The sequence below is a fragment of the Quercus lobata genome, chromosome 12 (genome assembly GCF_001633185.2).
Source record: "Quercus lobata isolate SW786 chromosome 12, ValleyOak3.0 Primary Assembly, whole genome shotgun sequence".
NCBI classification, from domain to species: domain Eukaryota; kingdom Viridiplantae; phylum Streptophyta; class Magnoliopsida; order Fagales; family Fagaceae; genus Quercus; species Quercus lobata.
This window is the reverse complement of record NC_044915.1, coordinates 34,426,420-34,443,480: the sequence shown is the minus strand read 5'-3', so window position 1 is coordinate 34,443,480 and position 17,061 is coordinate 34,426,420. Positions and strand designations below refer to the sequence as shown.

The 17,061-nt window shown below is 32.8% G+C and overlaps 1 protein-coding gene across 1 annotated transcript; it reads right to left on the bottom strand.

Annotated features, from left to right (window-relative positions):
- Nucleotides 1–1,248: 1,248 nt before the first annotated feature.
- Nucleotides 1,249–14,755, bottom strand: LOC115971533 (pleiotropic drug resistance protein 3-like). The gene is made up of 24 exons (XM_031091512.1): nt 14,226–14,755; nt 10,915–11,038; nt 10,024–10,112; nt 9,812–9,896; nt 9,415–9,574; nt 9,257–9,333; nt 9,095–9,148; nt 8,907–8,997; nt 8,411–8,712; nt 8,048–8,329; nt 7,639–7,952; nt 7,263–7,423; nt 6,656–6,759; nt 6,396–6,549; nt 6,119–6,259; nt 5,867–5,937; nt 5,443–5,775; nt 4,784–5,074; nt 4,392–4,475; nt 4,082–4,215; nt 3,665–3,892; nt 2,671–2,842; nt 2,306–2,560; nt 1,249–1,626 (listed from the first exon to the last, which is right to left on the bottom strand). Exons 1-24 carry the CDS (start codon nt 14,552–14,554, stop codon nt 1,360–1,362), a joined length of 4,302 nt encoding a protein of 1,433 aa, XP_030947372.1. The 5' UTR covers nt 14,555–14,755; the 3' UTR covers nt 1,249–1,359.
- Between the last annotated feature and the right edge of the window lie 2,306 nt (nt 14,756–17,061).

Below are 17,061 nucleotides of genomic sequence, written 5' to 3'. Positions count from 1 at the left end.
AAATTAATTTGGGTAAATTCTATTGGTATACTTTGAGATTTGGACCAATGTCAACTGGGTCCAAAACTTTTTAAAACTAACCAATTTGGTCCCTAAAACCAACCTAGTCCCTAAAACAGTTGAGAAAAATTTGGGCTAATGCTAATTAGGTCCAAAACTTTTCAAAACTAGCTAATTTAGTCTCTAAAGCCAAATTAGTCCCTAAATAGTTAGTTATTTTTTCTCAACTGTTTTAGGGGCTAAGTTGGTTTTAGGGACCAAATTGGTTAGTTTTGACAAATTTTGGACCTGGTTGACATTAGTCCAAACTTCAGGGTATGTTAATGGAATTTACTATTTTAATTTTCTCTTTCTTCACATATAACCACTACTATTAAACTTTTTTTTTTTTTCCATCTTTAGGATACGTGAAGAAAGAAAAATTGAATGCAAAATAAATAATGTCAGTGTAATTATATATGGTTACTGTAGCAAATATGTAAATTTACACAATTATACCGTCACTGATGTGAGTCATTTCTATTATACACCCACTATGGTGTTTAAATACTTCTCCAAATTAATCATTTGTCCTAGATTCTCAATGTAAAATCTAATGAAAACATAATTTTTTAAAACTCAAATGCAATAATTTTCTTGGCATAATACACTTGAACTTAAGAATGAAAATATGAGTTGTTTCGACTTGCTAGATTATGAAAAGCAAATTAATTTTTCTTTGAACCTCCAATACTAACCGATCAATTGAAAAGATGAGCAATTTTTAAAGTACCACTGACCTACCAACTTCCAAACCGACAATTGAAAATATGAGCAAATTTGATTTTTACTTATTGAGTTAATTGGAATTCACGCAATAATCCAAATTTAAGATATATAAATAAAATTATTATTATTTTTCCTTCTTTTGGTTCATTAAAGGACTTTTTTTATTTTATTTTATTTTTTTATTTTATAAATAAAAGCAGAGGCCATGGCTTCAACGTGAATCTCCTCCACTATTTCATTCTCTTGCTTTAGTGTTTGTGGAAAGTAGAAACTGGTCAGTTATTAGTGTATCAAATTCATACTGTAACTGTAACTTGATTGGAAAAACCATATTCACTATGTGATGCAACTAGTCTTAAGTACCAGATTGTAAGCACGAGCTTTTCTTGAGATCTTTGTGTTCTTTTTGCAGAGAGGCCTAACCAAAACGCTATTTCTCCCAAGAATTTATCCTGTCAGAATTCATTCTGCCAAATCATATTTACCAAATGCAGCAAGAGCTTTTTATTGAACCACAAACAAGTTTAATGGCTAAAACAGAAGCTTATCAAAGCTGCTAGTATGTATTACATCTGTATGAGAGGAGCATCTTTACCTCCTCTGAAAGTTTAGTTTTGCCATGGCATATGCAAAAGCAAATGCAGTGACAAGTGGAAATGCTAAAAGAACAACTGCTACAATAACCAATTGATCATAGTTATACCCATAAAAAGTTCGTATAAAGGCATTAATTGCTGTGCGCTCTCCATATATCGTTATTTCGTCCTCTATATCACCATATTGTGAAGAAAGGAAACCTTGCAGGGACCAGGCAGATGGGCAAATCCAATAAGCCCAAACCCACCACTTGGGAATTTTCTGCATGAAAAATTAATCACAGTTGGGTCAGTTGAATTGAATCTTATTCCTAGGATTAAAAGAATAGAATTCTATTATAGCATAAGTAAACTAGAGGTCGGGTCTTGGTGCAATGACAAGTGCCTTTCACTAAAAGCGACAGGTCATGGGTTCGAGTCCGAGAATTAGCCTTTTCATACAAAATTTGGCTTAAGATTGCCTGCCATGATCTCACTCAAACCCCGCAAAAGTTAAAGTTTTGTGCACTGGGTACTTTTTAACATAAGTAAACTGAACTCCTACCTATCCAAAAAAAATAATAAGTAAACTGAACTCCTACTAATTTCATAATTCCCAATAAATTTCTCTAGAAAAATCAATAAACTCATGAATTCTTGATCTCTGTCTTATGGAGATTTAATAAATTAACTTTGTCATCCCTATCTATGCATTTTTAGATTTATATACAACAACAATACCACAACAACCAAGCCTTAGTCACAAAAGTTTGGAGTTGAGTATGATTTCTTAAACACTAGTCAGAGTTGGCCACGTATATTTTTTTGTTAGGTTATGCTATATGAAGTCATAATCTCTCATATTTCCTTGATAGCCATTTTTAGATTCATATACTTTGTCAAAATGCTAGACCAAGTAAATGTGAATGTCCAAGAGCAATTAAAGGTAAGAGTTGGCTTACTGGTCCGGGCATGAGGAACCCCGCAAACAAATTTAACATGGTGTAGCTGAAAGCCGACAATACTGAAGCCACTAGATAAGTAGGGGTCAACGAAACAAACAGCATACCAAAATAACTGTAGAAGAGGAGCATACTAAACATTGTGTAGAAGTACCAAAACACTTTGTATGCTGACCAGTAAAAACCTATTGCTGGATATGTAATTGTAGTAAATAGAATTGCTTGAAAGAATATATATGGAATTTCAACAGCCACCTGCAACATATGATAGAGTATCTGTATATCAAAATCTGTAAAATGTAAAATATTACATTAACCTTTGGCAATGGTAACAAACTAACAATTGCTTTAGGAAATTTTAGTACCTGTGCAAATGAATATGACCATAAGGAATACATTCCAGCAAACCTTTCTCGATATGCAACATTGCGTTCTGTGAATATATATGGTAGAATACCTGAGCAGTTGCAAATTCCCAAAAACTGCATGAGAATAAACATTGCTCCTTGTATGTTGATAATATCCTGCATACTTTCTCTGTTCAGAGAAAGAGACAATATTTCGACATTTCAAATGGTTGACATAAAATCTCTGGCATGTAGTGTTTGAAGTTCTAAAAACTGTTTTTGATAGGCATAATTTTAAGTTTGAAGTAAATACCAAGATTACCACTCAGGATGCTGTTGAGAACATCAGTGAGTGAAATGTGTCTTTCAATATTCAATGAATATTTCATGCAGATTGTTGGAAGATGCTAGATATAAGTTACTGCTCACAAAATATTGAAGGCTTAGCCTCATTTTGATTACATGGTCCAAATGTAACACTCTTACAATCCAGAATGTACATTACTAGGGAACCATCTGTGCATGATTGCACTAATCAAATTTGCCGCTTAGCTGAGTTTTTGCTAAGATAGATGAGTTGATCTACGGTACAAGTTTACTCGAATTATATTTAAGAAGCCTGTGATTAGCAAAGCTTTTTGCTCATGCAGATATATTTAGTTGAATAATGGGTATGCACGTGAAAAATATACAAATAATAGGCAGCTCTTTAAACTTCAGTTTGTTATACTACACTGGTGTCTGAGTCTAACCCTAATATGTTGTTTCAATTGGTAAATCTCTTGGGTGGTGTTGACAAGTAAAAACTTATGAATACGTGGTTTCTAGAAAATGCATTCATTACTTTGTTCCACCTGTTTTTAGACCAAATAAGGAGTGAATATGCTTCGGGCAACAGCTAATGTGAAAGTGTTACAAGTCCTAATGTGCTTTCAAGAACTGCAATAAATTATTCCCAAAACTTAATCTGTAATTGTACCAAAAAAAAACTAAATAGGTAAAGAGGGCTTACATTTTCTTTCCTTTCTGCCAAAGAAGTCCTCCAAATAATAAAGAACACAAAATGAAAACTAGATAGCGCGCCAAATTATAATGGGGACTTCTCCAGTAAGTCAGATGTAGCTTCCAGATGCATGCAGTGAATTGTTGCCATCCATTTAGTGGAAAGCGAGTAAAAAAATGCAGCTCTTTTGAACCTTGTACTGGAGAGCTTAGTATTTTTACTCGTTCTTTGTTTTCTCTACATAGAACATGAACATAATGTCACTTGGTTTGATGTAGTAGGTGTTGATGTGGTAGATTACTTGCTAATGCTTTGTTATTATATTCTTTACTATCCCCTCCCCTCTTCAAGCATAGAATTTTAGATTTTAACCAATACAAAACCCAGGCACTATGCCTTTTGACTTCTGATGATTGCGATTTGTACCTGCACAATTTAGACTCTTTGTATAAACTGGCAAAATCCAGTTCCAGTTTAGCTTCTGCAGAAGGACTTGTAACCTCTAACATCCATGTCGCTGGGTTGTAATTTTCTTTGATTTTTGGAACCCCAGGAACACCCTGTCCAGAAAAAGGTGATAGACAATCATAATATATTATTTGCCCTGGGTTACATAGTGTGTTTTTGAGGAATCTCTCTATTGAGACATTATTTTCTGAATTTCTGACCAATAAAGTGAATGAATTGACCATTCATGCCAATAAAAAAACCTTAAAAGTTCCTGTTAATAACTTACCTCCAAATACTCAATAAGCTTACTTGAATTCTGACCCAGCTCTCCAGAATATATTATTTGCCCCCCTTTTTTAAGCAACATCAGCTGCAGGAAGTATCAGTAAATGTAGAAAATTAAACAAACAAGCATAGGGTGCTCCTTCTGAAGTTGGCTTGGAATTATGCCTTTAATTTAAACTCCATCTCTCTTCTTTAGTTGGAAAAAAAGAAAAGAAAAGAGAGAGATGTATAATAAAATCTAAACCTTCCCTAGTTATAAAATTATGGAAGAACGAGGACTTATTTTAGTTGGTGAAACATTTACCCGGCGGGTGCTTCCACATTAATAATCTTAAGCTTTCCCATTTTCCTCTAAATATTATCTTTATGGAATGAAATGTATCAGTTAATTACCTCATCAAATGCTTCAAATATGTCAATACTTGGCTGGTGAATGGTGCAAACGACTGTCCTTCCTGTACTAACAATATTTTTCACAACTCGCATAACAATTGCAGCTGCTCTGGCATCTAAACCAGATGTGGGTTCATCCATGAATATTATGGATGGATTAGAAACAAGCTCTACTGCTATAGTAAGCCGTTTGCGCTGCTCAGTGGAAATACCACTAATCCCGGGGCTGCCAACTAAACCATCTTTAATCTCATCAAGCTCAATCAAGTGAAGAACTTCTGCTACGAATTCCTGAGACACAAATTTGGCAAATTGACATTCCATTAGGTAGCATTTCATTTTTATACAAATAGATTGAAAAATTCATGCATGCAAATTCTAAAGGCATATATAGAAAATTTCAATACTTTCACATACTTTATGTGTTTATTTCTTCCAAAATTTAGAAAGAATGGCCTGTTACTAGAGGCAGGCAGCCATGAGCCACCTTCACGATGAAATTATTTGATTTGTGAAACATTGAATTGCCACTTCATGTCAACTCAATGGTTTTTCCATAATTGGTTCTCTTTGATCTTTAATTCTAAAAAGATATATAAGATTTGAAACATGTTCATCAGACAGTTACAATACATGCTTTAAGTTAAAAGTCATCTCACAAGTCTTGTAAATTTATCAATCTGAGCTGGCAGGCGTAACCGAGCTGAGTATGCTACTGATTCTCCCACTGAAAGAAGTGGGGAATGTATATCACTTTGTTCACAGTAACCAGATATTCTGGAGTATGTATCCTGGACTTTAGGGTACCCTCCAATTCTTATCTCGCCTTCCATATGTCCTGCTGTTTTTCTTCCCGAAAGAACATCCATCAATGTTGTTTTTCCGGCTCCACTAACTCCCATTAAAGCTGTAAGAACTCCAGGCCTGAATACACCTGTAATATCTTGAAGAAGCTGTATTCTTTTCTCGGGAAAACCTTTCTTTCTCAATTCCTGGGAGATGGAAGGATGAAATTTGATCAATGTAAATCATATCTAACACACGAAAAGATCAAAAAGTCAATTCAGTAGACCTTGCAAATACCTTGGGGGTATCAACATAGTATTGCACATTCTCAAATGAAATTGTTATGGGCTCGAAAGGTAAAACCACCCCTGTAGCATACACATAAGAAGTTAATGTTGATATTTCAACGCCCCTAAAAAAAAGCAGCTCATCCATATGTTGTTTGTTAATCAAGAGATGATATATAGAGTATTTCAATTGATCCATTAGGAGTATCTACATGCATTAGGATTTACCAAGTATTGGAAAAATAATAAGTAAGCTTCTTACCCATTCTTTCGGTTTCTTTGACAGTTGTAGATCGATCAATGGGAGGCAGCTCTTTTTCTTGAGGTACAATTCTCAAATCTTCTTTTCCCTTTAGAGTAGAGAGCCTTACATGTGAAATCAGAGTCTGGGCTCGCCCTGGAGCTGTATAAAATTCATATTTCATTAAAGATTAATCAGGATGGATAATCAAATTATAATTCACCTTTGTCTTTTTTTTTTGGCCATGACTATTTATTTTCTCATGTTCTCAAGCATATGCATTGGAGTGATAAATTACCCTTCATGTAACTCAGAGCCCAAGTAATTGCAATGTTGAAAACCATCCAATATCCTACTAATGCTGCCACTGAAATCCAGTAAAAGTGGGCACTGAAATCTAGACTGCGGCTCATTAGAACTTGATGCCCTAGAGTGACATTTGAAGATGAATCCTGTACGTTGCAATGATCGTGAATATTAACTGTGAGAAACATAGGTACCTCTGATATGTAATACTTTTCAGTTTTCATAAAAAATATTAGTAGTTTGGCTTATCACCTTCTGCCACCTTGGTGCAAGGAACTCATTCAATGAAATTCCTATTTCTGCATATGCCAAAGGAGAAATCCAAAAGCCCCACCTCAAAAAAGCAGGTAGAGAAGCTGCAGTCATGAAATGCATTTTAGTTAGAGATGTTGGAAGTAGTAAACCAAGTCTCTTGATATTTCATAACAGTTTGTGTCTTTTGTTTTTTCATAACTATTTGTGTCTTTTGTTTTTCCATAACTGTTTGTGTTTATTGTCATTCCATAACATTTGTGTCTTTGAGTTTTCCACATTTTAGAATTTTTTGTTATGAAACAAAGAGTCATGACAATAATGACAGCTCTTGTAACTTCACCCTATAAAAGAGGATAGATGTATGATTTGAAAGTGTGTGAGAGAAAAAAAGTTGCAGTGAGCTCAAGGCAGTAGCCAAATCTCTTTTTTTGTGAGTTTGAAGTACTCTAATAAAATTTTCATTCCTCTTTCTTGTGAATACTTTGTTGAAATTTAACTCAAGGTTTTGTAAAGTGAACAAGATATATATATATATATATATATATTATTTCTTTTTTGAGACCGGGGGATTGAGGATTCTGATTGAAATCATTAAAGTCCTTACATTTTGGAATCAGAAATCCACTGAATAAATATATTACTATCAAAGTGAGAAGTGAGCATGGTGCTGCAACCGATGGATTTCGAAAGATTGATGCAATTAAACTGAACATTGACACTGATACTAGATGGACAAGGAATAGAATAAGGAATTGGCTGAAGAACCTGAAAGTCATAAATAAAATGAATATGAGCAGGGGACATATATATAATTCATATTGTTTACATAATTGAATGGCATTTTATACTTTCCAAAATACACGGTTGGTTCCAAAACTTTAGTTCATGAAGTTTAAAGTGATCGTTTTTAGTCCTTAAAAAACTTGAAAAAGTTATTGACCAACCGTGTATTTAAGTTTTTTCCCCCTTGAAAAACACACCTTTCCAGTTCAGGACTGTAACCAATGACATAATAAGTAAGACTTGTCCAAAGAAAAGCATCTAGTAATGAGAATGGAATCTTTAAAATGGCAGCTGGAATGAAATAAGTCCATGCGGGATAAAAGTAGAAATCTCTTTGCTTGTAGAAGACTGCAAGTCTGGAAGCAGTCAATGACAATTCTGGAAGACCCAAACATATAAATCTAAGAAGAGTGTAAAACATGGCACCCATGTAGTAAGTTGCATGGACCAGATCAATGCTCATCCTTGAGCGTATAAACACCGTCATCGTGACCAATCCTACGAACAAAAGCTGTAGTAAACAAATTCAAATGTGAAATGTTTGCTGTTTTGTAAGATTGTCAAATAAGTGATAACACAGAAATTACTTGTCACTCTATCCATTACCTGCGTAGATTTAAACACATGAACAAATGAGTTACGCTTTATAAGTAACCATTCTCGAGCCAAGCATGCTTTAAATAGTTTCCAATTACTCAATGAGTAAGTGTTAAACGACAAAGCGTTCTTAGGGTACTTTGATTTATCAACTGGCCTAGAAAGTTCCTCATTTAGCTTCTCTCCCAGGTGATATTCCTTGAATGATCTTTCAAAGTTGTTTATAGAGATGTAAGTGTAAGTTCGGTCCTCATGGTACCAGTACTTGGGTTGATCTTTTTTAGATAATACCTACACAAATGGAGAACGCATTGGGGGGCTAGTTCAATGAAAATGTGCTAACATGTTTCTGCTTTAAAGAAAGATGCATACTTCTTGGAGGAAATCGGCTATGTTTTTTCGTGGTGGGCATCGAAAACCACAATGCTCGAAGAACGCTAGAACGTTGTTGCAAGGCCCATGGTATACAATCTTCCCTTCTGCCATTAAGATAATGTCATCAAAAAGGTCAAAGGTCTCTGGTGCTGGCTGAAGAAGTGATAGCAAAATGGTGGATCCTGTTATGTTTGCTAGATGTTTCAGACAGGTAACAATCTGGAAAGTAGTGGAGCTGTCTAAACCATTTGATATCTCATCCATAAAGAGAGCTTTTGTTGGACCAATGATCATTTCCCCTGGTGGCGAAGAACATTAAGGGAAGTTTATTTTGATGAAAGACAAAAATATGTTCAAACATTAGAAAGTTGTCCTTATTAGGATTAACACTGAAGGTTTCAGCTAAAGCCTAAAGGCGACCCATGTTAGAATTGGATTCTTATTTTGCTTATAATCTGAGTGTATACAAGAAAAATTTTGCATTCTGGAAAACCTGTTGTGAGCCTTCTCTTTTGACCGCCTGAAATTCCTCTATTCATCATGTCTCCTGAAAGTGTGTCAGCACAATTGTCTAGTCCTAGAATCTGTTATCGCCAATAATGATAACAAAATTGCTGTTAGAGTGAGGATAGGAAGTTAGGAACTGGATCATGGATCATTGAATTTAGTAAAAATAATTACCTTCAATATATAGTCCGTTTGGAGAGTTTTTCTTAATCCTTCAATAGAAGTAGCCTATCAATCAAGTTTTCATTAGCAATGGGAAAACAAGACAATGGAAGGAGCTGCTACTATTTTGGAAATATGATAGAGAAGTAAATTGTTTTTTTGCAAATTATTTACCTTCATGTAAGTGTCAATATCTGATTCGGGGATAATTCCAGCTTGCTTCTCCCTTCTACAAAGTTCTTTCATAATATCTTCAACAAAGAAAGTCCTATAAGATCAACTTAATAATATAAGAGCATGATTGTGGCCATAAGATGCAGAACAAAGCCTACCTGCTCTGTCCCCAATGCCTTGACAACGTGCAGAGAAGTCAAGTGTTTCTCTCACTGTCATTTCAGAAATGTGAAGGTCATATTGGCTTATATAAGCCGATGTCTTCTGAGGAACAAACTCATTGACCTTATAACCATTATAGGAGATTTCACCAGTGACCTGAAAATCAACTTTCACGTCATAATAATTTATATTTTGTTGATTGATCCACTAGTTTAGATGAGTAGTTATATTAGAATCTGTATCTCTAAAATCAAATGAATTTGTTTCAAATGCATAAATATGTAGTAAAGGTCACAACAAATTTCATGTATTCTATCTTATATATAGGAAATGACAGGTTATATTGTTATTTTTGTTGTTTCCTTGAAAGGACATGAAGAACAAGTAGAAAACCTTGAGAGATTGATCTAGTGTCCCTGCAAGTGCCCGTAACAAAGTGGTTTTCCCACATCCTGGAGGGCCAAGCAATAAAGTCAGCCTGCATTTAAAGTGAGCTTATTAAGCCAGTAAGTAATGTTGTTTCATAGAATACATTGTTTCTTTTGCCAATGTAAAGATATCAAAACACATGAGTGTTTCTACTAGCATGTGTGTTCAGGATCAACCTTGAAGGCTTGATGATGCCACTGACATTGTTGATAATCTTTTGCTTTTTCACTTGAGAATTATTGTATCCATTAGTATATCTCATACCCTGTTCAATATTTGACATCTCATTTACTATCCAAGATTAAGCATTTGTTAAAAAACATTAAAGAAAAGGATAAAGCTCATCATAGAAAAAGCAAGAAATGCAATAGCATGATTTCAGGTATATATTGAACCTATATTAATATATTGATATCCAAACATTAGCAAATTTTGAAGTACTCTATTACAGGCCCCATATGATTCCAACTACCTTAGTACATTGTATAGAATGCAATTGCACGGGTTACCGACTAGGGTATATATATCTTATCATTCTAGATAGGATCTATTGTAACACACAATTCAATATAGTTAATATGTTGCCTCTCAAGATGGAAGTTTGAAGACAAATTGAGTTTGAGGGAGATGCTAGAGATATCAAAGCTGAAATCTAGTATAGCTAGTCCATGTTCACTGGAGAGCATTAGCATCAGTTCATATAAAAATTCAAGTCTATTTTAGCATAAGAACCTATTTTTTTTTATTTTACACGCTCACTTTTCAAACAACCCACATCTGAGTATTTATTTTACACTACATTTCATTAAAATATCAAATTTTCTTGATTTTTTTTATTGTTTCTTTTTCTTCACATACAACAACCACCATCCACCCTCTTCCTTCATTCTCAAGATATGTAAAGGAAGAATAAATAACTAAATATAAAATGAATAGTATTAGTGTAAATTTACACAATTATACACGGAATGATGTGAGATTTATTTATTTTTTATTACTATTGAAGGCTCTAGATTTATTCTAAAACTAAAACACATTAGAAAAAATAAATGGAGGGGAACACTTACAGCGATTATGTCTTTGAGTGTGCTCCAAAGAGTAGGAATGGGTTTTCCATGAACAACCTTGCATTCTGCTTCTATGAACAAATTCTGGTATCTTACTTCCACACTTGGCAATTCCAGACCCACTCTAAAGAGACAAAAAAGTTTCAGTATAAACGGCATGGTAGCATGTGCAAGTTTACATTTACAATTTGCAGTATGTTAAAATTATGGTTAAATGATTAAATTTATCATTTCTTACCATTTAAATTTTAGAATAAGTGGTAATATAAGAGCAATAGGTCAGAAGGTCATAAGTTTGACCCATGTTTCCGCTCAACCTTCTATTTACAATGTTAAAAATTCCATATGTTGGGTCTAATTGCTTTGGTTCAATTAACGTCTTTCTATTAGAATCCAGAGGTTTATAACTCTAATTCTAACATCATTTTTTAAAACTCTTCGGAGAAATGCTTTTCTTTTTTTGGTTCAATCCACCTATTGGACTTTTCAACATATAATCCTTTTATATTAAATAGCTTGTTCTTTTTCTCTTTTTTTTCTTTGGTTTAAGAGGGAACATTCCGTAGTAGAAGCAAGGTCTACAGATCTTTCAGTACGTACATGCTCTGGCCATTTCATGTTCGTCTAATATTATAGTTTTATCTCACATTAGAGTTAATCTCCACCATTCGATTTTATTGCAGCAGACTCCTAAACCCCAGAAGTACTAAGAGCAATATTATGACTCTTCAACAGCTTTTATTTATTTATTTATTTTTTTTAATTTTTTAATTTTTTTTAATGTCATTTAAATTACAAATTAGTTTGTAGCATCTTCTGAAGAAAGCAAAATCTATAATTCTATATTTATATATATGGAAAAATTGCACTAACCTCCTATGAGGTTTTCTATTATTATATTCACATCTCCTTAAGTTTGTATTAAGACATTCGCTTCCCCTAAAATTCAAAGTATTTATATTGACCTCCCAAACATGATTGAAAAAATAAAAAAAATAAAAAACTTTAAACAAAACTTGAATTTTCTATTTTAGTCCCCACTTAATTAAATGGGGACTAAATTAGAAAATTCAAAATTTGGGGACGATAGTTTATAACTGTCGTCCCCACCCTACTTAATAGGAAATTCAGGATTTTTAAAAGCCTCTTCTTTGGGATTTTTTAAAACCTTGTTTTCAACTAATTATTTAAGAGAAATCAGCATGAATAGTTTATATCTTAGGAGATGTGAGTATAATATAATAAAAGAAAATCTTAGGGGAGATCAATTCTCTCTCTCTCTCTCTCTCAATATATATATATATATATATATTAGGTTCAAATTATACCTTGTATAACTCAATAATTTATTATAGAATTCATATTTTGAAAATCTCACCGTTGAATTACTTGTTCTATATGTTCTTGACCTCTCAAACATGATTGAAAAAATAAAAAAAATAAAAAACTTTAAACAAAACTTGAATTTTCTATTTTAAGTGGGGACTAAATTAGAAATTTCAAAATTTGGGGACGACAGTTTATAACTGTCATTCCCACCCTATTTAATAGGAAATTCAGGATTTTTAAAAGCCTCTTCTTTGAGATTTTTTAAAACCTTGTTTTCAACTAATTATTTAAGAGAAATCAGCATGAATAGTTTATATCTTAGGAGATGTGAGTATAATATAATAAAAGAAAATCTTAGGGGAGATCAATTCTCTCTCTCTCTCTCTCTCAATATATATATATATATATATATTAGGTTCAAATTATACCTTGTATAACTCAATAATTTATTATAGAATTCATATTTTGAAAATCTCACCGTTGAATTACTTGTTCTATATGTTCTTGACCTCTCAAACATGATTGAAAAAATAAAAAAAATAAAAAACTTTAAACAAAACTTGAATTTTCTATTTTAAGTGGGGACTAAATTAGAAATTTCAAAATTTGGGGACGACAGTTTATAACTGTCATTCCCACCCTATTTAATAGGAAATTCAGATTTTTAAAAGCCTCTTCTTTGAGATTTTTTAAAACCTTGTTTTCAACTAATTATTTAAGAGATATCAACATGAATAGTTTACATCTTAGGAGATGTGAGTATAATATAATAAAAGAAAATCTTAGGGGAGGTCAATGCTCTCTCTCTCTCTCAATATATATATTAGGTTCAAATTACACCTTATGTAACTCAATAATTTATTATAGAATTCATATTTTGAAAATTCCATTGAACTTGTTCTATATGTTCTTAACATTCATGTCAATTGGATATTATTTACTATTTAATCCATAAACTCATATTTTATACATTATTTTGAACTACAAAAATTTGAATTTAAACAATTGATTGATGGCTATTGATTTTTTATCATCTTTAAATTTTGTAAGCATAGAAAATATTCGAAAATAATTTAAACAATTGATTGATGACTATTGATTGATGGCTATTGATTTTTTATCATCTTTAAATTTTGTAAGCATGGAAAATATACGAAAATAATTTAAATAATTGATTGATGACTATTGATTGATGGCTATTGATTTTTTATTATCTTTAAATTTTGTAAGCATGAAAAATATACGAAAAATAATAATCTTTGGTTATTCATGTGTATATAATATAGATCATTTAGCTTTATGTCTTACTCTTTTGCTTGCAAATTAGGTGAGGGGGGCATTTGGGGGAGGGGGGGAATCTTATAGAGGTCTGATATTTTATTTTTTGGATCGAATTTTTGTCCAAAATATTAATCTTTATGTCTTGCTCTCTTCAACTTGCAAGTCACGTGAGAAAACAAAATTTTTTTTATACGCTTGAGTTAAGTTTTCTACTTTCGGACGGATGGAGTTTATTTCCAAATCAGATTAGCTAGAAGAAAATTCATCCAATCCATGACATAATAATTTAAACAAACATTCATGTACATGTTTTATTACATATGATAACTCATATAATTTCAGACGCGGGAAGGGTTTACGAATCATTAGTCATTACATAACCACTTCGAAGAGATTCTCCTAAACCGGTGGAGAAATTGTCTTTTTTTTTTGATAAGTAACAAAAAATTTTATTAGAAAAAATAAACCAAGTACAATGGCAGTGTACTAAGAGAAAGTACATTCAATTCAAAATACAAATGATCAAACAAGATGTATTTGAAATATTTTGTTTTGATTTTGTACTTTTTTTTTTTAATTAAAAAAAAATGGTTCTTCATGCAAATACACGTTGCATTGTGCATCAGTGAAAATGTAATGAGCATATGTTGAACAAGTAGTGAATAGAAATAAAGAATAGAAGGAAGGATGAGTGTTTGTACCTATCTATTCTTTCTTTCTGTTTCTCTAAGAGCCGAAGGTTGTCTTCCTCAATTTCCTTCAAAAGCTCGTCAATGAACATGTGTTTCTCTACTGCTCCAAGCTTGGTAACATCCACCATTCTCTTTCCTGCTTTCTTTTCTTTGCTATCATTCAACAGCTTATGATCAACCAACGATTTATTCACTCGTTTGCTTGTGGGTAATCTCTCAATCTCAGCCCAGTACTGTAACTCTATTGCACTTTCTGGATTAATATTATTGCTCCCGGAACTTGATGCATGGTGAAGTATGGACAAGTTCGTGTCCATGCTTGTTCCTTTATCCGCCATTTTTTTTTTACATTGTAACTCTCTTAGCTTCTATACGTGTATATATATATAAATATACACATACCCTCTCTCTTCCTATCAAAACTGAGCCAAGTGATCGCGCAGGGCTGGTTGAAGCATAGAAGCAAGTGATGTAAGCCTATGGCCCCTACTTGTATTATATATATATAAAAGTAAGGGTCATACACACACATATATTTAAATCATTTTATTGGACAATAGAATGTATTCAAAAGCCTCTACTTGTATAAATATATATACAAGTAGGGGTCACACATATATATATATATATATATATATAAAAGTCGTTTTATTGGTCAATAGAATCCATTAAAATTGTATCATAAAATACAAAATATTAAAAAGGAAAAAAAAAAAAAAAAAATCAAAAGACTCCACAGTACATTGCACAACGCCACACGCATAGTTGATAGCAGTAGAGTATGCCCATAACATACCAGCACACACAGCACATGACCCACAGCCCCACACGCTAAAACTAACTTCCCTAAAAGACACTAACCGACCCACTGTAGCATGAATAGTCTCTTTTACTTTATTATAATTTATCATACCAATTAATTTTTTTATTATTTAAGGTATACTAAAATTAAGTGAATTAGCCATATTATTAATTGAAAAAGAAATGTTAGAGAAATTTAAAAACAAAAACTTAATTAGTAATTTTGCATCTTAAAAAGCAAGAAAATAGATTTTAAATAAGAAATAAAAAGTTTAATAAATATTATTTAATTAATATTTAAATATTAAAAAAAAGTCCATTTAAAATTTTCATCTTAGGCCCCCAAAATTGTTGAGCTGGCCTTGTAAGTGAGCTCTCTAAAACTTTAGGAGCAAATAAGGACGGAGCCAAGACTTTGAGTTTAGGAGGGGCTATAGTAATTATGAAACTCCAATTAGTATTAACAAATTAAGGGAGTCAAAACAATACTTGAGGGTGTTTTTAAATTTGGCCAAGAAAACTAAATATTTCAATATCAATTAATACTAGTGTACTATTTCGAAATTACTGTTACTTTATATATATAGCTAATATATAGTAAAATAAAAATATATTATATTAGAGTTATAATATCTTTTTAGTAATTTTGGATCAATTTACATTTTTTTTTCGCTTATATCTCTACCATAAATATAATTCCAACTAGGCCATGGTTTTAGTTTTCCCACCCACCTACATGCCACATTTTATATATATATTTTCTTCAGTTTTATTCCCCTCCTCCTAGGAGTATTCGTGGTGCGATGCGGTGCGGTGCGGTTTTGGACTATTTTTAGCACTGCATTTTGCGGTGCAGTTTAGCCCTAATCACAACCGCATCATATCTCATTTTTGTGGTTACATGTGCGGTGCGGTGCAATTTAGAATTTAGCCAAAATCATAACAGCCGCACCGCACCTCATTTTTGAGGTCACATGTACGGTGCGGTGTATAAGATACAATTTGAATGGTTTGAAACCGATATATTTTTCAAATTTTGGACTTTTCTTGCTCAGTCGAAAACTAATTTTTCCCTTTGTTTTGGGCCAAGTTTTAAACTATTGAACTAATTTTTCTTTATTTTGGGTTGACTTTCCTAATCAACACTTGCTAAGGTTATTAATTTTTTTTTTTGGGTTGAAAAATAGGGTTATTAAACTATTAATAATATATTTAATATAAAATAAATAAATATATTAATATATAGAGAGAGAGTGCGGTGAGGTTTGTTCGGTTTTCTTATTATAAAAACGCAAACGCAAACTGCACCATGCGGTGCGGTGCATTGTTACTTGCAGTGCGGATTGATTATGCCATTTTGTGGGCGATTTTGGTGCAGTTTTTGCAGTTTGTGGGGTTTGGTGAACACCCCTCCACCCATTCCTTATCTTCTAGACCTTTCTTTTTCTATTTTTTTCTCCGCCATTTTTACATCCATACAATTAATCATTTTTATTTATCTCCTCTCCTTTTTCACTTGTTTCTCTTGCTTCGTTTCATCTTCTTCCTTTTTCTTTATTTCGTCCATTTTAAACTCTCTCTCTCTCTCTCTCTCTCTCTCTCTCTCTCTCTCTCTCTCTCTCTCTCTCTCTCTCTCTCTCTCTCTCTCTCTCCTTCAAAGCATCAGTTCTACATGTATTTGTATACTCAATCTAGTATCGCGTTGTGCCGCAGTGACACCACCTTTTTGCCTCTATTTTCAGTTCAGCGTCTCTCACTCACTCTCATATGCATTTTTTTTTTCTTTGGGAATTTAAGGGCTGGGCTTTTTTTATTTTGGTAAATTGGGCTAATTTTTGTAACTTTCCTATTGGTGATTTTGTTATTGGGCTTTTTTTTGGGAGTATGCTATTTTTAATAGGGGCTAAGTGTAATTTTATTGAACCAAATTGCTAAATTAGTACCTCTATGTATATACTAATAATTTTTTCCCCAAATTTGAAGGGGGGCTCTTGCCCCCAAAGCCAAGGAATGGCTCTGTCCCTGGGAGCAGAGTTGTTTACTG

What these genes read in the sequence shown, in the direction of transcription:
- LOC115971533 (XM_031091512.1), bottom strand. Translation starts at nt 14,554, where the DNA reads ATGGCGGATAAAGGAACAAGCATGGACACGAACTTGTCCATACTTCAC. An exon ending in TACAGTCCTGAACTGGAAAG is followed by an intron (nt 7,424 to 7,638) that starts GTGTGTTTTTCA and finishes TATGACTTTCAG; the next exon opens with GTTCTTCAGCCAATTCCTTA. An exon ending in AAAGAGTCTAAATTGTGCAG is followed by an intron (nt 3,893 to 4,081) that starts GTACAAATCGCA and finishes TGTTCTATGTAG; the next exon opens with AGAAAACAAAGAACGAGTAA.